At 30.8% G+C, this 22,738-nt stretch overlaps 3 protein-coding genes across 3 annotated transcripts in view; 2 read left to right on the top strand and 1 right to left on the bottom strand.

The window, feature by feature from the left end:
* Positions 1 to 8,561, top strand: part of LOC111706859 (cubilin) — a 30,618-nt gene extending 22,057 nt beyond the window's left edge. The window contains exon 27 of the mRNA XM_023479789.1: positions 8,462 to 8,561. Within this exon, the coding sequence (XP_023335557.1) occupies positions 8,462 to 8,523 (62 nt within the window). The 3' untranslated portion in view covers positions 8,524 to 8,561. The remainder of the gene's footprint in view (positions 1 to 8,461) is intronic.
* On the bottom strand, positions 335 to 8,513 carry LOC111706862 (inositol phosphoceramide mannosyltransferase 3). The gene is made up of 15 exons (XM_023479791.1): positions 8,352 to 8,513; positions 7,546 to 7,585; positions 6,676 to 6,746; positions 6,564 to 6,592; positions 6,325 to 6,423; positions 5,889 to 5,981; positions 5,699 to 5,783; positions 5,510 to 5,551; positions 5,340 to 5,428; positions 4,235 to 4,287; positions 3,680 to 3,754; positions 2,464 to 2,545; positions 1,973 to 2,014; positions 1,283 to 1,341; positions 335 to 453 (listed from the first exon to the last, which is right to left on the bottom strand). Exons 1-15 carry the CDS (start codon positions 8,426 to 8,428, stop codon positions 424 to 426), a joined length of 966 nt encoding a protein of 321 aa, XP_023335559.1. The 5' UTR covers positions 8,429 to 8,513; the 3' UTR covers positions 335 to 423.
* Positions 8,562 to 10,776: 2,215 nt separating the features above from the next.
* Positions 10,777 to 22,738, top strand: part of LOC111706857 (cubilin) — a gene marked incomplete at its 3' end in the record, with an annotated part of 61,611 nt that continues 49,649 nt past the window's right edge. Inside the window, 15 exon segments of the mRNA XM_023479786.1 lie at positions 10,777 to 10,786; positions 12,604 to 12,660; positions 12,719 to 12,774; positions 13,145 to 13,216; positions 14,213 to 14,279; positions 14,435 to 14,460; positions 15,051 to 15,144; positions 16,857 to 16,984; positions 17,753 to 17,837; positions 18,303 to 18,440; positions 20,026 to 20,136; positions 20,653 to 20,780; positions 21,180 to 21,271; positions 22,072 to 22,228; positions 22,563 to 22,693. Of these exon segments, the coding sequence (XP_023335554.1) occupies positions 14,227 to 14,279; positions 14,435 to 14,460; positions 15,051 to 15,144; positions 16,857 to 16,984; positions 17,753 to 17,837; positions 18,303 to 18,440; positions 20,026 to 20,136; positions 20,653 to 20,780; positions 21,180 to 21,271; positions 22,072 to 22,228; positions 22,563 to 22,693 (1,143 nt within the window).

Genomic DNA, 22,738 nt, shown 5'->3' on the forward strand with positions numbered 1-22,738 from the left:
GTGTGTTAATCCATAATCTAGACCAGCAACGTTTTTTTTTTGAAATTCATTGGGAATTATCAAGTGTTGGGTTGGAACATGTTGGGGTTTAGTTGAAACATGTTGGGGTTGGGTTGGAACATGTTGAGGTTGGGTTTTGGATTTCAAAAATGTAGATTTGAAAATAAAAACTTGATCAACAACTTGATTTTACTGAACAATTAACGAATTGGCGTGATAAGTAAGAAAAATAAAATATCTCTAAAAAGTGTAAACATTTTTTTAACATACTTTTACGACTATTAAAAATCTCATCCTGCTTTTTTAAAACGTTTTCGTAAAATGTAAACAAATAATTAAATATAAATTTATTATTTTCTTAATTAAGTTATACATATAAATGCGATCGCAATTTGTTGTTCTGAAACTTTCTTCTAACCTGAGCTATAATCCCTCACAGTTACCTGGGTTATCCTTAAAAAGTAAAACAAGTGTACAGTTCTGGTATAAGTCTATATAATAAAGCTCTTCGCTCATTTGTATATATACGTTAGCTATAGCTGTCAAACGGCTGAATCAAATTAGCCTGACCTTTTTTGAGGAATTCCTTGGACACCCAAGGGGTAATATAGGCCAAAAAATTCGACTTTTTTTAAATCCGTTTTTTTAATTCCACGGGCACTTCCGCTAGTTTAAAATAAAAAGTTTTTTCATCAATATAGATCATTGTAGATTTCTTTTTCAGCTTAATTTTTTCATTTAGAATCAACAATTATAAACTGTCGAAAAAAACTCTAACATTTATTTCTAATATAAACTTAAAGTGACTGTAATGTGTAATTTCAAGTGACAAGTGCAAAGATGGCAACACCCGATTTACAACGGTACCCTTGAAACCTTAATCTAACCAAAAATGTGGAAGATACCGTCGTTTTCATGACTCGGAAAAGTGTTTATTTCTGTTAGTTTCCCCATTGCTTCTAAAAAAACAAAAATGCGCAATTCATTTACGCAGAGAAACCACAAATGAAAATAAATAGTTTAAAGAAAGAAAAACATTGATATCTTATTAATACTTGATTAGACAAAGCTTTCAAGTGTGCCGTTGCATTAGGGTCACTTTTAATTACGCTTACAGTCCCTTTAATAAAACTCTAAACCGGAAAAGGAATCGAACACACTGTTAAGAACAAAATATGATCGAAAAGTTTGAATCATTAACAAACTGTTAAGGATTGTCTCAAAAATGACAATGCTTATTTAATTGAATTGCTAGAAAAGATTATTTTTTTTTATAAAGTACCTTGTTTCGACAATATTTCTGACCAATTAGTATATTTTCCTTGTCTGACCAATCTGCATCTAATTATTAGAAAAGTAGGTAAACAAATATTTCTCAAATTAGCATAAAGTTAAGTTTGTATTTAAGTTTTACAAAATTTGAAAAAGGGCTGAGACCTTTTTTTTCTAAGTAACTAAAACTCTATCATAGGTTTATCAGAACCTATCAATCGCTATTTTTAAACAATTAACGAAAATGGACAGTAGACTTTTCAGCCAGATCACTATCATATTTGTACTCTAAATTTCTTTAATAGTTTTTTACAGGTCGAATTTTCTTCGGTCCTCTAAGGTTAAATACAATGATAGCCGCGCTAACAAGGTTTGTGACACAGACAACGTTGTTTGTTAGAAACCGTAAAAAACGTAAAAATAGCTAAACCAATCAGGCCACCATTTGTTGTTACAATCATCTGACATGATCTCATGGAAGGTTTACTAGCAAATTGACAGATTTATCCTAGAAAATGTTCCAATTTTAAAATTTATGTAAACAGAAAACTCCGCAAGTTATGACGTCCGAATTCAAAATGGCGGCTTGACGAAGCGCTACATTTGAAAAGTAAAATTGTTATTTAAAAATGGAACGCGGAGCTCTCTAAAAAGCTAAGTATTATATAAAACTAGATTAGATAATATTATTCGTTTTTACCTAGTGGGTGGTCTACAATAACTGAATCAGGAGATTCTTTAACTGAAAAATAAATCAGAAATTAATTTCAGGTTTAAGGGAATACAATTGAAGAACGTAATAAATGATTAAGAAAGAATAAAAAATGTCATCATTTGATATTGAATATAGAGTAATTGAGTTTTTGCCACAAACTCACATTTTCTAAACCTTAATTCTTTGCAACCTGATGGTGTAAACCTTTGATATTTCAAACTTAGACAATTTTATGTTACAGAAATCTTTTGAAATATCAAACGTCTACGACATAGGGTTGCAACTACAAATTTGTGCCTCTACTTTTCAGAAAAACATCAATCATTTCACAGTTTTCTGGTTACTATTTGTATACTATAATACCCATTTTAATGTTTTGAAAAAAATGACCGCCAAGAAAAGTTCTTTAATCATGTCAAACATAAAGGAACTGAGTTTTTGCTACAAACTGTGTAATGTAGAGGTATTCAGTTCACCTGTGTACTTCCAATTAATCAGCTTTATCTTATTATTATCAATGTATTCCAAGAAGGCAGCAGTAAAAAACTGAGGCCCTGTCTGAAAATATAATATTGTATACTTTATCATTCATGCTGCACTGCATAGTGTATTTCATTATAACAGTGTTATACAGGCGCGTAGTGCAGGTTTAGCCTAGGGGGGTGCACTTTTGCCGATTTTTTTTTGTGCACCCCCCTAAAAAACCGGTATTAAGTAAAAAATAAAGTTTAAAATCTATATTAATCCACCTGAAGGCTGACTATTAGTCATCTAACCATAATTACCAATCATACCATTATAAAATCTTGTAGTAAAAGAGCAAAAACCTTAAAGATTTGAATAAAACTCTGCGTCAATCATCTTGCTCTGAGAGACAGAAATGGATTTTAAATTAAACCCCGCGAAAGAAATATTATAAATAAGATTAAGATACAATTAAAAGAAATTGAGAAATAATCATAAAATGGACAAATTGTGACATTGTCGAATAATAAGAAAAGTAAAAAATCTGAATATGTATGTAAGTTTACTGTTTACTAAATTAGAGCCTGCCTCTGGCTCTAGGGGGGGGCTAAAGGGGTGCATGTCTAGGGGGGCACAGGGGTACCGCCCCCCCACTACGCGCCTGGTGTTATACAGCAATGCTATAATGCTGAATTAGCTATGCGTTTTAGTACTTAACTAAAAACTTTAATTGGTTCCAAGATGTTTTCCAAAAAAAAACATGACACTAGCATAAATTTACAATTTCTTATCTATTAATTAATTAAATTCTTTATATGTAAAATAATTATAGATAAAGACAAGTTCACAAATATTTTTTTATTACCCTTAACACGATTATTTTGGTATGACGTTATATAAAGATTTTTGACTTATAATTTCTCTAGAAGATTCTCGCCTTTTTAGATCATACTTTCTAGCACTGTGAATAGGGTTGTTTAATCGTTTTTTTAAAACGATCCAGAAAACGATAGTCTTTCCTTTTTTTTTAAAAACGATCGTATCGTTCTTGGAAAAAAACTTTTTTTGAGCTTTCTTTTTTTAAACACTATGGGTGTTTCAAAAACTATCGTTTTTTATCGAAAAACTACCTGCAAACATACATAATAGTGTTATAAATAATCGTTCTTATCGTTCTTTAAAACAGATTCAATCTTTTAAGAGGAAGTGTTAAAGAGTTGTGCTTACCTTTTGTAGGGTAGGTGTGTGCTTAAAAAAGTTTTCTTTTAAGCACCCCAGTATATACTTCATAAATTTAGAGCCCTTTAACAATTTGAGCAAATATTAAAAATGGCATGTTAAACAGTTTAAAATACTACAATCCTATTTGTTTGAAAATGTAAAGGGACTGTGAGCGTAATTGTATGTGGCCCTCCATGAAAAGATCGCAATGTCTGATTTACAACGTTACCCTTGAAAGCTTATTCTGATCAAAAATGTGGAATATACCGAAGTTTTTCTGACTCGGAAAGTGTGAGTTTCTCCATTGATTCTTATAAGCAAGGAATGCGTAAGTCACTTTCGCAGAGAAACCGCAAATGAAAATAAATAGTTGAAAGAAACAATAACATTGATATCTTATTCAAATTTGATTAGCCAAAGCTTTTAAGGGTATCGTTGTAAATCGAACAATGCCATCTTTGCATTGACGGTCACTTTAAAATACTGTTACGGTTCTTTTAAACAGAAAGCAAAGATTACAAAACTAAACCAAAAAGCTTTTTTCGATATTTGTCCAAATTCCTTCGGCATTCCCAGCTGAGCATTTTCTATTGAAGCCTTGTGTTCAGCCATAACTATTGAAAACAAAAAGAAGTTATCAACATAGATTTAGTTTCCTCACCATTTACATTTTAATTATATTTTCTATTGAAGCCTTGTGTTCCGCCGTATATATTAAAAACAAAAAGAATTTATCAACACAGATTCAATTTCCTCACCATTTACATTCTAATTTTATTTTGGGTTTCTTGGATTTACATCCAAACATAAAACCTACTATTTTTTCGGCGAATGTCGACTGCATATTACTGCAGTACAAAGCTTTGTTTATGATGTAAAATTTAATGCTTTTTGTTATCACTACCTTGGGAAACCAGCTTCACCTGGAAACTAAGCTTTTTCATAAGAAGAAACGCACTCAAGTTTTTTTTCGGAACAAAAACGAACCAGTAAAATAATCTTCTGTGAATTCAGCTGAAATTAAACACTTTCCATGGAACAAAGTAATCAATATTTATTATTTATTCCATTCAAATGCTATCCGTCCAAAATAATTTTCGTGTGTTCTGTTGATTTGCATTTAGGCATTTCAGAAATCTGCGGAAACTTTTTTTAAAAAAGATTTTGACGAAATGAAAGAAATGATTATAGTTTTTAAAGTTTTCATTTTCATCATTTCTGCAAATTAACCTGAGCTGGAGTATTTTGTGTTAGATAATCTCTATCGATTTAAATTAATTTGAGGATAATTGCATAATCTTTACAGTTCATTTAATCCTTCAGGATACAATTACACTGCGGATACAATATAAAGATTAAATTAATCTGTAGATGAACAAAAGATCTAATCAAGCATTAATCTCGATATCCACAATAATTGATCTCAATCTTGTATACAGATCTGCAGATTAATTTTATTCCTATTCTATATTTCAAGGTTGCATGGCCTTCATTCATTTAGGGATCAAAAATGAATCCTTAAATATTTAAAAGTCCCAATGTTGGATATCGAGATCAAAAGGTCAAGATTAACAATATCCACACAAAAGGTGCGATCTCTGTTCGTGGACAAAAATAAGTTCAAAGCAGAATTTTAAAGAAAGTTATTTTTAAAAATCCAACAAACCTCCAGACTTATGCATCCAGTCAATATCCTTGTAATAATCATGAGGAGTGTAGGTCACAAAACTCGTGGAAAACACGGGACCAAATCTTCTAAATAAAGAGAAACATAAATAATAATAATCTTAAATCTTAAAACCATTAGATTATTTTAAATTTAACAATTCTAAATACCTTTTTACTAAGGAATCCATATCCAAGTATATTCCCCCATATCTATGGAGAATATGAAATTATTATCATTATTATTATTATTCTTTTTATTATCATTATTATTATTATTATTATTATTATTATTATTATTATTATTATTATTATTATTATTATTATTATTATTATTATTATCATCATTATTATCATTACTTGTAAAGAATATCCATTCTAAGTATATCAGTGAACATTGCAAAGTTTGTGCACTGATCCAATAAATCCTGATTCAACCAAACATCTTTGAAAAAATTTAAATATCAGATTAATTTTTAGGATAATAATTTAGATTTTTATTTAAACTTTAAATTATTCAAAATGCTTATCCATTGTAAAATATTCTTACCATCCTTGATATTTTTTATTTTAATATTTGGATGATTCTGAAGATCTTCTTTTACAGGTGTGTGTTCATCTAACCACAAAAATACTTCATAGTCTAAAAATTTCATGGAAAGATTAAACATTCTTTTTAAATGTTGGATCATTTGATATTACGCCTACAGACCCTTTAATTGAGCCCGAAATTTAAAGAATATCGTTGAACGAAACTCCCGAGTTTCCTTTTTGGGGTTTTAAATTTGTGTAGATTTGGATAAAAGAGATTCGAAAATATTTGAGAATACAAAGAATTAAGAAACTAAATAAGATAATATTTCATAACAAAAATATTGATATCCACAGAACTGTCTGACCCCATTTGTGAAACCCGGGTTCCAAAACTGATTTACATAACGATACCTGTCTTAAGTTTTGGGCATTGGGTTTATACAGTACAATACCTGGATTGTACTGTACAGCAGACAAGGGTCCCTTGTAGTACTCCAAGGGTAGAGACGATCCAACCCAGACCATGTGGATTAACTTTGGTACGACTAAATCTGTAAAGAAATAACTGTTCAGTAGGACCCATAAACTGTCAGACACACAGTATGTATTTAAAAAAAGATTGCATATTTATTTCATTTTTTATTATTGACATCATTTTTCAAGGGTACAATTAATGGTATTTTTATCTTACCTTCTTCTGGTTCCATATCTACAGAAAACCTAAACAAATATGGAATTACTTTAATTCACAAAATGATGTATTTTTAAATTATTACCTTTACCATCTTGAATACAAATCTTACCTTTTTGTGTCGGTTTGGTTTGGAAAATGCTTTCTTGTCATGTTTATATACTCAGGAACTGGTTGATCAAACTGATAATATAAAGAGGAATCAATTGATCAAACTGATAATATAAACAGGAATCAATTAATCAAACTGATAGTATAAACAGGAATCAATTGATCAAACTGATCTAATTGATAATATAAACAGTAATCAATTGATCAAACTGATAATATAAACAGGAATCAATTGATAAACTGATAATAAAAACAGGAATCAATTGATCAAACTGAAAATATAAACATTGATCTAACTGATAATATAAACAGGAATCAATTGATCAAACTGATAATATAAACAGGAATCAATTGATAAACTAATAATATAAACAGGAATCAATTGATCAAACTGATAATATAAACAGGAATCAATTGATCAAACGGATAATATAAACAGGAATCAATTGATAAACTAAAAATATAAACAGAAACCAATTGATCAAACTGATAATATAAACAGGAATCTATTGATCAAACTGATAATATAAACAGGAACCAATTGATTAAACTGATAATGTAAATAAGAACCAATTAATGAAACTGATAATATGAACAAGAACCAATTAATTAAACTGATAATATAAACAGGAACCAATTGATTATAATGATAATAAAAACAGGAACCGGTTAACATAAACAGGAACCAATTGATTAAATTGATAATGTAAACAGGAACAAATTGATTATAATGATAATCAAAACAGGAACCGGTTGATCAAACTGATAATGTAAACAGGAACTAATTGATTAAATTGATATTATAAATTATAAATCAAACAAAAATGAATTAAATTTGACATTGCTTAAATTGATTAATTTCTATATTTACCTCCAGATCTGGGTCATCTTCAACTTTAGAACATTTTCCCCTTAAACAATTTATAATTAGAATTGATAAAAAAAATAATTTTAAATGTCGCTTAATTTACTTATCTTATTGTAATTCAAAAATTCCGTGTTGAAAGTAAAAGTTTCTTTTCTGAATGAAAATAATCTAAATAGCATTTAAATATTAAATACACAGAACAAACATCAGATAGCCTTATATAATCGATTCAGTAAAGCAACACAATTTACGCAATTAGAAAATCACATTTTACACATTTTTATATCTATTCATATGTATACTGTAGTTTAAAAAATCCATTTTTGATTGGTTTAATTGAAACTTTTATCATGAGCCGTATGATTTTTAACATATTAATGTTTAATTTTTTAAAAATGCAGGATTAGTTTTTTGTTTTAGTTCTTTATTTAACTTGAGTAAGTCGGCATTTTTTTATATAGGCCGCGTATATGACACCAAAAAAGTTGATTAATCTTTGTCTAATACACCGCTTCTTTTAAATGAGAACCCCACTGAGGGTGCTATTGATTGATTCAACTGATATTATCTTTGTATTAACGTTCAGCGCACATTTTCATTTACAAAATTACAAAGTATTGAAGAATTTAATTTTGTTATTTATTGTCAATTCCAAAATTAAAAATAAAAGAAAAACTTTAGAATGTCACTTTTATTTTAGTTTTAAAACAGAAAAGAAAAGATAACCGGCCGGGTTCATTTTTCTTTTTTTCAGTAGTATTCAGGATATTCAGCATTGTTTTCGTAGTAAGGGGAAGGAGTCTTTTTACCTGAAACACTGTACATATTTGTTGCAATCTCCCTGGTGAAGAAGGAATGTCACTGATAATTTTACCATTTTTTTCATTTGAGCAGATTTATTTGATTTATTTCCTTGCAGATTCAGCAGTTTGGTCCTTATCCCAGCAAGATATGAAATTCGATCACAATTTGTCTAATTAAAAATAAGTTAAATGTTGTTAAAAACACGATTAAATTATGATAGAAGAAGCCTTTATGTAAAATAATTTGGCAAAAGTCCCTAGCAGATGTTGAATAATAAAATTTTGCATCAAACCATTTTTCATTTTTATCATGCTGAAATTACAATATATACATGAATAAGAAAACAATTGACAAGGCAGCTTTTAAAAAACGGTGTTCAGAATTTACTCAAAGATCAACTATTTTTTTTTCTATTTTTAGGTATCCATTTTTGCTTTTTAAATTTATTTTGTTTCTACAAAGTGAAAGGGCCGTTTTGAGAAATTAAGGGTTTTTTGACGCAAAAAAAGTTTCACGAAAATGTGAGTAATTAGTTTAACTGCAAAATTGTATTCTTGATAAGTTTGGTACGATTACATTATGCGAATTTTTTTCTCTGGTCAAAAATTTTAACCACAACTATTTTTAAAAAGAAAAATAATTTTCTAATCATCTTGAAAAATATTATTGGTCAGAACAAAATTATTGCATAATGTAATAAAAGCATGCAATTTTGAGGATTCACGTCTCAGATTTTTGTGGAGCCTCTTATAAGTTTTATCGAATATCGAAAATTAAAAAACGGGCCACAAAACGATGTTCAAAACGGGCTTCAAAACGATTTTTATGGTTGCTGCTTTAAAATTATAAAGCTCTAAAGTGCTTAATTTTATGTACTAAAATATCACATTTAATATCATTTTAAAAAGCATCCTATATTGCTAATTTTCTCTCACAATCTAACATCACAAAATTGCGGATAATGTACAAAAAGCATTTGCTTTAATAAAGATCAGTAATGACACTATAGTGTACTTTATCATTCTTCCTCACTTCATCGTGAATTTCATAATGAACGTGCTATAAAGTAATCATCGTGCTATACATGTTAAATTAGCTGTACATTATAGCAGTGCTATAATGTTTTGATTGGTTCCTGGATTTTCTCCAAAAAGTTTAGGATATTTCCAAAATATTTTTTTCAATTAAAATTAAAATAAAATTGAAATTAACTTTATATTTTGACTTCAGCTTTGTTTCAAAGCTTATTTGATCTATAGAAATAGCCATTGAGAAATAAAACATGTACAGAAACGTTAATTTCATAAAATACCTATAACACTATTATTTTGGCACGACGTGCTATTAAATCTGAAAAGGCTTGAACCTTCTCGACAAGTATTGGTGTAAACTGCCCCAAAATCAAAATTTGGATTATATGTCAATATATCCGTGCGTTTGTGCGTTATCTTTTCTTTTATTTGTGATAATCTTGAATCAAAATAAAATCAGCAATCCATGTTTTTCCTTGCGCCAGTGCATTTTCAATCAAAAACTTGTTTTATTTAATTTTGGAAGGCGCACAGACGCACGGAAAAAATGACATATAACCCAAATTTTGATTTTGGGGCTATTTACATCTATAGTCTCGACAAAGAGAAAGTTTCTGTATAAAAACTTTATAACACTGCGAACCAAAATTGCAGCTGTTATAAATAGTTATAATGAAGAGCAAACAGGAAAAATTATATTTTAAAATTACTTTCTCTTACTTATCCGGGGTGGTTAAAACAAACCCAACTTTGCCATCTTAAGTCGCATTCTTTGTGGGAAACCCATAACGATACAATCAAATTAATATTTAAATAAACAGTTGAACTCTGTAATCACGAAGCCGACATGAGGGTCTTAACAGTATAATGATTAACAAACACTAGTGAGCAACTAAGCGTAAACTACAGGTATAAGTTGAATGCAGGATTGCGTATACGTATTTACAATTTATTCGCGCTTCTAACCTGGAGAATAACTCATAGGTTAGTTACTAGATACTACTCGGCTCATAGGTTAGTTATTAGGTACTATACCCTACTCATAGGTTAGTTACTAAGTAGTAACCAGCTCATAGTTTAGTTACTAGATACTACCTTGCTCATAGGTTAGTTACTAGACACTATAACTAGGCTCAAAGGTTAGTTACTAGAGACTACCCGACTCAAAGGTTAATTACTAGACACTGCACTGCTCATAGGTTAGTTACTATACACTATCCGGCTCATGGGTTAGTTACTAGATACTACCCGGCTCATAGGTGAGTTACCAGACACTACCCGGCTCATAGGTTAGTTAGTAGGTACTACCCCACTCATAGGTCAGTTTCTAAATACTAACGAGCTCATAGGTTAGTTACTAGACACTACTCGGCTCACAGGTTGGTTACCAGAGACTACCCGGCTCATAGGTTAATTACTAGACAATACCCTGCTCATAGGTTAGTTACTTTACACTATCCGGCTCATAGGTTAGTTACTAGATACTACCCGGCTCATAGGTTAATTACTAGACAATACCCGGCTCATAGGTTAGTTACTATACACTATCCGGCTCATAGGTTAGTTACCAGAGACTACCCGGCTCATATGTTAATTACTAGACAATACCCGGCTCATAGATTAGTTACTACACAATATCCGGCTCATAGGTTAGTTACTAGAATCGACCCGACTCATAGGTTAGTTACTAGACACTACTTGGCTCACAGGTTAGTTACAAGAGACTACCCGGCTCATAGGTTAATTACTAGACAATACCCGGCTCATAGGTTAGTTACTATACACTATCCGGCTCATAGGTTAGTTACTAGAAACGACCCGACTCATAGGTTAGTTACTAGACACTACCCGACTCATAGGTTAGTTACTAGAGATACTAACCGGCTCATAGGTTAGTTACTAGAGATACTAACCGGATCATAGGTTAGTTACTAGAGATACTAACCGGCTCATGAGCTATTTACTAGACACTACTCGGCTCTTAGGTTAGCTACTAGGTAATTTAACAGACTCATAGGTTAGTTACTAGGTACTATACCCAGCTCATAGGTTAGTTACTAGATACAACCCGGCTCATAGGTTAGTTACTAGGTACATACCCGGCTCATAGATTAGTTACTATATACTACCCCGCTCATAGGTTAGTTACTATATACTACCGGGCTCATAGACTAGTTACTAGATACTACCCGGCTCATAGGTTAGTTACTAGATACTATCCAGCTCATAGGTTAGTTAATAGATACTTGGCAGCTCATATGTTAGTTACTAGACACTACCCGGCTCATAGGTTAGTTACTAGATTTTACTCGGCTCATAGGTTAGTTACTAGACACTACCCGGCTCATAGGTTAGTTACTAGATACTACCTGGCTCATAGTTAAGTTACTAGACACTATCCGGCTCATAGGTTAGTTACTAGATACTCCCAGGCTCATAGGTTAGTTACTAGATATTTTCCGGCTCATAGGTTAGTTATTAGACACTACCCGTTTCATAGGTTAATTACCAGACACTACCCGGCTCATAGGTTAGTTACTAGATTTTACTCGGCTCATAGGTTAGTTACTAGACACTACCCGGCTCATAGTTAGTTACTAGATACTACCTGGCTCATAGTTAAGTTACTAGACACTATCCGTCTCAGAGGTTAGTTACTAGATACTCCCCGGCTTAAAGGTTAGTTACTAGATACTATCCGGCTCATAGGTTATTTATTAGACACTACCCGGCTCATAGGTTAGTTACCAGACACTACCCGGCTCATAGGTTAGTGACTACATTTTACCCGGCTCATAGGTTAGTTACTAGATACTACCCGGCTCATAGGTTAGTTACTAGACACTACCTGGCTCATACGTTAGTTACTAGATACTATCCGGCTCAAAGGTTAGTTACTAGATACTACACGGCTCATAGATTAGTTACTAGATACTACCTCGCGGCTCATAGAAAGAGGATGTTTTCACATTTTTAAAAACAAATTTTCACATTTCACGTTTTAATGTGTTGTCGTTTTTTTCAGAAGATCAAAACGAACCTGTCTGTCAGAGTTACGCTGAAAGGGACAGAACCGTTTAAACAATTATTGACAAAGCAAGATCAAATCTGGAAAAACTCGTATTAATAGGGAAACCATAAAATTGAGGGCTGAAAGAGTATTGTCATTCGTGAAGAGTGTCATATCCGGACTTCACTAAATTTGATTGTAATTGTATGTTTTTAGACAATGTTATTATCTGATATCCGCCCCTCCTGGCTCAGCCATTCAGCTGCACTTCAGGTCAGATTAAATATAATAAAAACATTTTTTTTTTCTTCTCCAATTCGTTATTTTTCAGAGATTTCGACATAGAGGGCGTTGAATTCACTGATTACTGCTATTTTGACTACTTAGGTGGTTTTTTAATATCTCTATTTTTGATTGATATCAACAATATTTTCGCATAATTGCGTAAAAACTGCATTTTCGAGTAAAAAAGTATAAAAACATTAAAAAAAGTTTTTTTTATACAGTGAAACCCTTAATAACGAATACATCCTAAGAATTTATCAAATGTCGTCTTGACAAGAAAGTGAAGAATACGACATTTGATGAATTCTTTCGATGTATTCAATATTAAGGGTTTCACTGTATATTTTTTTAATTTAATCCGTAAATATTTAAAATCAATTAACTTGGGGGGGGGGGGGCATGGAGGAGGATTATTTTAAAATATTGAATAACATGGATAATTTTTGTTCAAATCTTTTTCTTTTTATTAAAGAAATAAGGGATGGAGACAATAGTAATTCATCTTTAATTGGAACCTATTGTGGAGATCCAACTAGAACACCAGGTTAGCGTACATTGGGACCTACAATACTTTGGAATAGAAAGACTACATTTAAACAATCTGATGTGTATTTGATGTTGTTTTGAAATAATAATTAATTATCAGCATTAAAATCAGCTTATTAAGTAAAATTGGTCTGGGTATACTGCACTACTCCAGTTTTTCATGTTTATTGAACTATTTAAAACCATTGCTTGATCGCAGGACATTTGTCTTTCTATTCCACATTTTTTTTAGTCTTACTCAATTAATTTTATGTAAAAAGCAGATCATCTGTTTATTTTATTTTGAAGGAACTGAGTTTTTGCCACAAACAAAAGTTATGTTATAAGGATTTCAAGTTCACAACGATCTTTCATTAGTTTATACCGTTAAAACTATATTGAGCATAAGCTATTAAAAATATCTGTAATTTTATTATTTTCGAATTCATTGATTAAGAATGTGTAGACTAAAGGTTAAGAAAGTTTCATAAACTTTGTAGATACGCCATATATCAATACATAGATGTAAATTTCATTTCAACCTCATATTTGTCAAACCTATTTATAGTGTAACTATAATGTTAAGGATTTATTTGATCAAAATCCAAATTTGTTTAATTTACCATATATATTTTTTTATATATGGCCAACTACATATGTTTAGAATCTATCTTAATTTGTTGTATGTTGGTTTAGAATCTATCCAAATGTGTTGTATGTTGGTTTAGAGTCTATCTAAATGTGCTGTATGTTGGTTTAGAACCTATCTAAAGTTGTTGTATGTTGGTTTATACCTATCTAAATTGTTTGTATGTGTGTCTAGAACCTTTTTAAATTTGTTGTATGTTTGTTTAGAACCTAGCTTGGGTGTTTGTATGTTTGTTAACAACCTTTCTAAATTTGTTGTATATTTGTTTACAACCTTTCTAAATTTGTTGTATATTTGTTTAGAACTTATCTAAATTGTTTGTATGTTTGTTTACAACCTTTCTAAATTTGTTGTATGTTTGTTTAGAACCTATAATATCAATGTACAACTACCTCTGGATGAAGTTTGTCACCGATGGATCTGTACATAACAGGAATGTACAATTTTCATAAAAAAAATCTGTTTATATTTTTTTTGCGGATTTTTTATTTATTATCTTTCTATTTATTAAATGTTATACATATCTCTTATATTTTTTATGTAATTTAAATTCACATATTTTCAAAATAAAATTTTTTACATTTACAGGGGATTTCTACTTAACTACACAACAGGAAAAAATCATTAAAATATTATGGTTCGTGGAGGGTGGTTTATCTTAACAGAGAGAAACAAATCGATTAGAAATGTTTATTAAAGGAATTGAGTTTTATCCACAAAGTCAAATGTTCTAATCCCTAAATCTTTGCAACCCGATGGTGAAAACCTTTGATATCTCAAACTACGACTATTTGATCAAACAGAATTTATAGTTTGAAATATCTAAGATAAAGGGATTAGAAAATCAGATTTTGTGGCAAAAGCTCAATTCCTTTAAACAGATCAATTCAAAATCTAAATGTGGTTTATCCCCTTTCATTTATTAAAAACCATTTTGGAATTTCTTTAAATGGACTGGCATTGAAATTTCTATAAACTGCAGGGATATAGAATACTAAACATGTTATTGTTCTGTAAAAACAAATGAAAATGTATCTAACATTCTTCCCCGACGTGTTGTTGCCTACCAAAACACAAGAAAATTGATAGAACTGGGGGGGGGTGGGGGGTGCAGGGGTTAAATCCAAAAGTTAGCAAGAAAACAATCAATTGTGAGCTGGATATAACCCCCTGGTTTGATATGATTTAACCCCGTGGTTTCTAGTTGATATATCCTGTGGTGGAATTCTAAAATCTAGATCTGGAATAATATCCTCCCCTGTAAACTCAGAACAGTATCCACATGGAGCCAACTGCAGGTAAACTTAAAACAGTATTTGGCCGAGATTACGCACCTCTGCCCCTTTAGTAAAAGTAAATTGAACCTATATGAAGCATATGTCTGACCTCGTCAACCTTGTTGCACCGGCTAGTCCTGTCCATAGAGCTAGGTACAGTACAAACTTGTACCGGAAAGGTTGACCCGGCTCGGAAATTCAAATGTACTACGGCTGCCCGTGGGATAGGCCACTGCTGTGTAGGGTTTCCAATTTTTTGTCTTACAAAACCCTTCTTGAAGCTGTTAAGAATTATAAACAATCAAGACATGAATTGAGTTTTAGCCACAAATTTAAATGTTCTAATCCATAAATTTTTGCTACCCGATGGTGTGAAGATCTACGACATCGGGTCGCAAAGATATAGGGGGTTATAAAATCAGAGTTTGTGGCAAAAACTCAATTCATTTGGAAATTAGCAGCGGAATCTTTCTTAACTGAATGAAGGGTAATTTTTACTTCTGATGATTCAAAGAGTTTGTTGTGATCTGCTGAAAAAATTTACGGGACGATTATTTCAGACCAACTTTATATGGAATAATCGTCCCGTAAACTTTTTTACAAATTTCACATCAAGCTTTGTTTATTATCTAAGGAATAGTTTGATTTGAAAATCAGTTCCGTCGTTGATTTCCTAAAGATTTTATGGTTTATAATTCTCAATAGCTTCAGGTTCCATGAGGTCTTTAGAGTAAAGATGTTTTTGTGAAACTTTGCTCTAAGTGTCCAAATTGGGAAGAAAGCGTTAAAATGTGGGAAATAAGTATAAAGCAGGACTTTTATGAAATAGTCACGAATAAATCAAACAGAGCAAATGATTACCATGGACGGAACCTCTGAAATATAAAAACACGCAGTTTTTAAGAAAACAAATGTATCATGAATTGTTAAGATGGATTATATCTAAATAATGAACTAGTAAGATGGATTATATTTAAATAATGAATTATTAAGATGGATTATAACTAAATTATGAATTATTAAGATAGTCTATATCTAATTTATGAATTATAAAGATGAATTATATCTAAATTATGAATTATTAAGATGGACTATATCTAAATAATGAATCATTTTGACGGATTATATCAAATTTATGAATTATTAAGATGGACTGTATCTAAATAATGAATTATTAAGATGGATTATATCTAAATTATGAATTTTTAAGATGGACTATATCTAAATAATAAATTATTAAGATGGATTATATCTAAATAATGAATTATTAAGATAGATTATATCTAAATTATGAATTATTAAGATGGATTATATCTAAATAATGAATTATTAAAATGGATTATATCTTAATTATGCATTATTAAGATGGACTATATCTAAATAATAAATTATTAAGATGGATTATATATAAATAATGAATTATTAAGATAGATTATATCTAAATTATGAATTATTAAGATGGATTATATATAATGAATTATTAAGATGGATTATATCTTAATTATGAATTATTAAGATGGATTATATCTAAATTATGAATTATTAAAATGGAGTATATCTAAATTATAAATTATTAAAATGGATTATATCTAAATTATGAATTATTAAGATGGATTATATCTAAATTATGAATTATTAAGATGGAATATATCTAAATAATGAATTATTAAGATGGTTTACATCTAAATTATGAATTATTAAGATGGATTATATCTAAATTATGAATTATTTAGATGGATTATTTCTGCTCCGTCTGGAATGTTGATTCGTATCTCTTGGCTGTCATTTCTACTGGAGGAGTCCCCAGGCTGTAGATTTGATCATGTTTCAGTTTATGATAATTCTTCTCTTGCTAATACAGGTAAAGAAAACTCTCTCCAGTAATTACAGTAATAACCAGAAAACGCTTGAATAGGAAGTCGACATTTAGACTCAAATTGTGATTTAAACAGCTATTCTGCAGCATTAACAGACCCATTTCACTTGATAAGTGATTTAATAACTTACTAATAAAGTTATTTGCATCGCAACAACATTAAACACACTTCAGTATTGCAATAGTGTCTGCTTCCTATTCTTCAGTTTTATGGTTATCCCTGTATAGGAATAAAATGATTTTCAACAATGATGTCTAATATGATAAAATAATTGGGTTTTATGGATTTATTAACTCATTGAGCCATGCCAATTGAACCAGATTAAATAAAAAAGTGGTTGAACCATTTCTGTTGTACCATTTTTATTTAATTCGTTAATACTGAATCCGTTTTTATTTTTTTTTTAACTCATTTGATTAATGATTTGATTTGCTACTTTATAATTTTTTGAGGTACAAAAAGATTTCATCTTTTTGATAAAAAGTTTTACCCATATTTGAACGTAGAAAAAGGTTATCAATTACACCGTCATTAATTCAGAGAATTGAGAATATGTGATAAAGGAACAGCCACATACACAGATTTTGTTATTCTTAAAACATTGCAATCCTTTGATATATTTCAAACAAAGAATTATGTTGGATAAAAAGTCTAAGTTTGAAATATCAAAGGTTTTGCACCATCAGATTGCTAAGAAATGAGGATTAGAAGATTAGAGTTTGTGGCAAAAACTGAATTATTTTATTAATTAGGTGGGTTGGTTGGTAAATATTGTGGATCTGTAAACCCTCCTGAGATAACCAGCTCAAGTAATATCATGTCTGTCATTTTTACCAGGTATACTTTAGATTTAGATGTAATTAAAGGGACTGTCCTAGTAATTTCAAGTGCTCTTCCATTTACAATTGGCAACAGTACTCTTAAAACCTTTATCTGATCAATATTATGGATGATGACATCGTTTTTTTTAACTTGTTTAATTCTTACATTTCCAACATTGTTTTCCTGCAGCAGAAATGGGCCAGTTATTTATGCAGAAAAATAACAATTGAAAATAATCAGTATTTAAAATTTTTTAACATGGATATATCTAACTCATACTTGAGCAGACAAAGCTTTTAAGGGTGTTGTTGTGAATCAGATATGCAACTCTATAAATAAAGGGTCCTTTTAAATTACGTCAATTACATTTAATAAGAAATTAACTTTAGTTTTAACAACAGTTTTAGATTGATTTAAATATTGATTTTGCTTTGAGCTATTATAAAAAAACTATGGTTTTTGATCTTCTTATTTTCCCAGTGATTCTTCAATATCCCATGATGGATTCACAGCATCCTATATCATGCTCAATTCTTCTACATTCTGCGGAGGAAACTTTTACACACAGACCGGGGTTATCAGATCTCCAGGTTGGCCGGCAGAGTATACGCACTCCAGGTACACCTTTATACACATATATCACAACTCCAGGTACACCTTTATACACATATATCACAACTCCAGGTACACCTTTATACACATATATCACAACTCCAGGTACACCTTTATACACATATATCAGGACTCCAGTTACACCTTTATACACATTTATCAGGACTCCAGTTACACCTTTATACACATTTATCAGGACTCCAGGTACACCTTTATACACATATATCAGGACTCCAGGTACACATTTATACACATATATCAGGACTCCAGTTACACCTTTATACACATTTATCAGGACTCCAGGTACACCTTTATACACATTTATCAGGACTCCAGGTACACCTTTATACACATATATCAGGACTCCAGTTACACCTTTATACACATATATCAGGACTCCAGATGCACCTTTATACACATTTATCAGGACTCCAGGTACACCTTTATACACATACATCACAACTCCAGGTACACCTTTATACACATTTATCAGGACTCCAGGTACACCTTTATACACATATATCAGGACTCCAGGTACACCTTTATACACATATATCAGGACTCCAGTTGCACCTTTATACACATTTATCAGGACTCCAGGTAAACCTTTATACACATTTATCAGGACTCCAGGTACACCTTTATACACAAATATCACGACTCCAGGTAAACTTTTATACACATATATCAGGACTCCAGGTACACCTTTATACACATATATCACAACTCCAGGTACACCATTATACACATATATCATGACTCCAGGTAAACCTTTATACACATTTATCAGGACTCCAGGTACACCTTTATACACATATATCAGGACTCCAGATACACCTTAACAAAGGATCAATTATAATGGATCACTGACATATGGTCAAACGACTTAGGGTCAAACGACCCAGGGTCAAACGACTTAGGGTCAAAACTACATAGGGTTAAACGACAATCGGTAAGAACATGACAGAGGATAAAACAACAAAGGATCAAAATGGAAAAAGACAATTTCTGGGCCGAGCGCTGCGGCTACTAGTTCTAATGAACATAAAAATGGTTCAAATTTATCAAAAATAGTCTAAATGAAATTTTGCCCGTTTGTTGCACTTTTTGACCCTATGTCGTTTTACCCTTTGTTGTTTTACCTTTTGTCGCGTTTTTGACCGTTTGTCGTATGACCCTAGTTTAACCCTATGGCATTTAGCCCTATGTCGTTGAATCCAGTTCAAAATGATAAATTTTCTGCTTGGAAAAGAATGGTTTCTCTTTTATGCAATCAAAATTATCTGAATATCTAATTCATCTAATGGCCAATTTAAGACAAAAAGAATTTGATTTCGTTTTGATAAATTCCTGATTTTTTGCCATAACCTATAATTTACCGTGCGTTGAGTTATTTTCAAAACTGTAAAAAAAGAATAAAAATTTTATTATAAAATTTAAAAAATCAATTGAGAAATTGTAAATGATAAAACTTTTATCAGGAAATTAATTAAATTAATTTAAGGATTGTAATTGATAAAACTTTTATTTGGAAATTAATCAAATCATAAACAAAAAATTTTTTATTAGGAAATCCATTAAATCAATTTAGGGATTGTAAGTGGATTATTTCTGTAGCAAATGGACAGCAAATATTGCTCAATGTGACAACCTTCCAACTTGAAACACATAGAGATTGCCGATATGATTTCCTGGAAGTAAGGTAATAAAAAAAACTAATCAAATTTTGCATATTTAACTATTCACTCAGCATTTCCAGTCACTACGAGGTTGAGTTCATTAAAAAAGATTTCTTTTGAAAACACACTGTATCTTAAACACGTCCATAATAGACATGTTTGTGCGCTTTTCAATCCATATATTGATCCATTCTCTGCAAAAATAAAAATCATTTTATAACCAAATTTTTGAACATAACTATATTTAGCCCATGTCACCCCCTTGTACAGGAACGTATAGGTTTCCTTAAAAAATCAGCCAAATTAATTTGGCCGTTTGACCACAAGCTAAAACGAATAAACATATATGAGCGTTGAGCTTCATTAAACATAAAAATGTAAAATGTTCTTGATTGAAATGGTAATTTTACTAAAAAAATCTAAAAATATGACGATTTTTGGATTCTGCATTCAATTAAGTGTTTTGACTGTTTAAAAGACGTTTCCTATTCCACAGTTGCCTAGCTTTTGCTGTATTTTATCAAAATTTCTATTGATAGGAATGGTGGTACAGAGAACTCTCCTCTGATTGGTAGATATTGTGGAAACAGAATACCCTCCTCAATACCTTCCTTTACTAATCAACTCTTCCTCAGGTTCAAATCCGACAGATCCATGTCAGCCCAAGGTGATTATATTTATAAATTGAAAACTATAAAAAAAATACTATTAAAGATCAAGACGTAACTAAAAATAACCTTCTACTTACAGAGTGGTATGTATAATTCACAACAGTACCCTTTAAGCCTTGATCTAAGTAACAGTGAGAAAGAAATTGTCGTTTTTTATCTTGAAATATTTCCTTAATGGTTTATTCAGCATAACTCCTTTATTTACTTTTACAGAGGAACCACAATTGAAAAATAAATTTGAGATAGTAAAACAAGGATATACATGATAAATGTGCTTGAGCTGTACTGTTGCAAATTTGACATGACATAGAAATTTGCAACTTGAAATTACGTTAGACATTCTCATTTGTTGCAAATAAGTAGGGAAAATATACAATTTGCAATATTTTCTCCAGGATTTGAGATTTTGTGGGATGGAGCCAGCACAGGATGTGGGGGGCGTTTAACAAGTCCAACTGGTTCAATAACAAGTCCAAACTATCCCCAGGTAAGATCATTATAAAAATAAAGTTGGGCTTCGCTGCTAACCGTTTTTTAATCAGGCAGCTTTTTTAGGCTTTCAAAAGACTATATTAAAATCTGAAAAATTTAAACTTATCCTAAATTGTATTCTTTAAAAGTTTGCTTTTATCATACTATGCAAAGTTTTGAATCTTGGCGTAGATATAAGCTTGCTTCGTCCAGGTATATACATATCTTCTGTCAGATCGTCCCAAATTTGCAGAATTTCGTAAAAGAAAACTGATAGAAAAACAAGTGTTTGTAGAATTTTTACACAGGCATAGAAGCCAAAATCTAAAAAAAAAACAGATAATAACGATACTTAGCTCTAATAAAAATTCATGTAAAAACGTTGAAAAAATTTACATTGATCATTTTACCAAAAACGCCTTTAAAATAAAAAGTATTAAATTAAGTCTCCAGAAATGAAAACTTTTAACTGTTTTCATTTTCTGCTCGAGAAGAGATTAACTGATTTTTCATTAGTCCAATCCTGGAAGTTTGGATCACAGAGAGAGCAATACAAATTTAAGTCAAATCTACTGGGCTACCTACGAAGAATAAGACTTTTAAAACGACTGTACCGAATTTATTGAGTACCTTTTTTTACATTATTCATTAAAAACTGTTTTTTTACAAAGCATAAAAATTCTCGATTGAAGGCAGAATACCAAGTGCAACATTTTCTTATTCAACAATTTTTGGGTCTTATCTCTCTTGGGTAAACCTGTAAGTTTAGGGATGACACCGTTTTTTATATCTGTGGTACAATTAATCTTATTTAAGAGTTATCACCACATGGCTGAATGCTTCTGGAGCATACATGTGAGCAAGGGAAGCAGGATTCAGATCACTATTGCAGATATAGATCTAGAGGCGGGATCATGTACTGCTGATTATATCAGGATTTATGACGGAGTAAATTCAAGAGCAAATAGCTTAGGTTAGTGTGTTACAATCACAGAGTATATTTACATACAATAGATATGCAAGAAGGTAGAAATTTTGAGGTCTTGGAATAATTTGAAAAATTTGACCCCTACCTTATACAATATAATTTTATTTGAAAACTAGACCAAGATAGCAACACTTGAAGTAGAGAATTTAAATTATCAAAAAGCGTATTTTCTACTGATGGAAGCAGAAAGGAATATAGAAAGTAAACAATATGCTATAGCTATGTCTATTATTTCTCAATGAAGGAGAGGTACAAATATTATGTTTGTTCTTCAAGCTATTTCTGAGTTCTGAAATACAACATAAATCTACCATTTTAGGAACATATTGCTCTGGTGCTCCAATCATTATAACTTCAACATTCAATATTGTTTACATCAAGTTCAGATCAGACTTCTCATTTGCAGGCAGAGGCTTTCAATTGACATACTCAACCCTTTGTAAAAATGAGGTTAGAAACACTTCAAAAATTATTCAAATAATAATTCATTTATGT

The sequence above is a fragment of the Eurytemora carolleeae genome, unplaced genomic scaffold (assembly GCF_000591075.1).
Source record: "Eurytemora carolleeae unplaced genomic scaffold, Eaff_2.0 scaffold756, whole genome shotgun sequence".
In the NCBI taxonomy this organism is placed as follows: Eukaryota; Metazoa; Arthropoda; class Copepoda; order Calanoida; family Temoridae; genus Eurytemora; species Eurytemora carolleeae.

Bases quoted from the DNA above. Each gene is read 5' to 3' on its own strand.
- LOC111706862 (XM_023479791.1), bottom strand. From the start codon at position 8,428: ATGAAAAAAATGGTAAAATTATCAGTGACATTCCTTCTTCACCAGGGA. The intron at 6,424-6,563 runs GTAAGATAAAAA...ATTTCTTTACAG, and splicing joins AGATATGGAACCAGAAGAAG to ATTTAGTCGTACCAAAGTTA. The intron at 5,784-5,888 runs GTAAGAATATTT...ATTTTTTCAAAG, and splicing joins AATAAAAAATATCAAGGATG to ATGTTTGGTTGAATCAGGAT.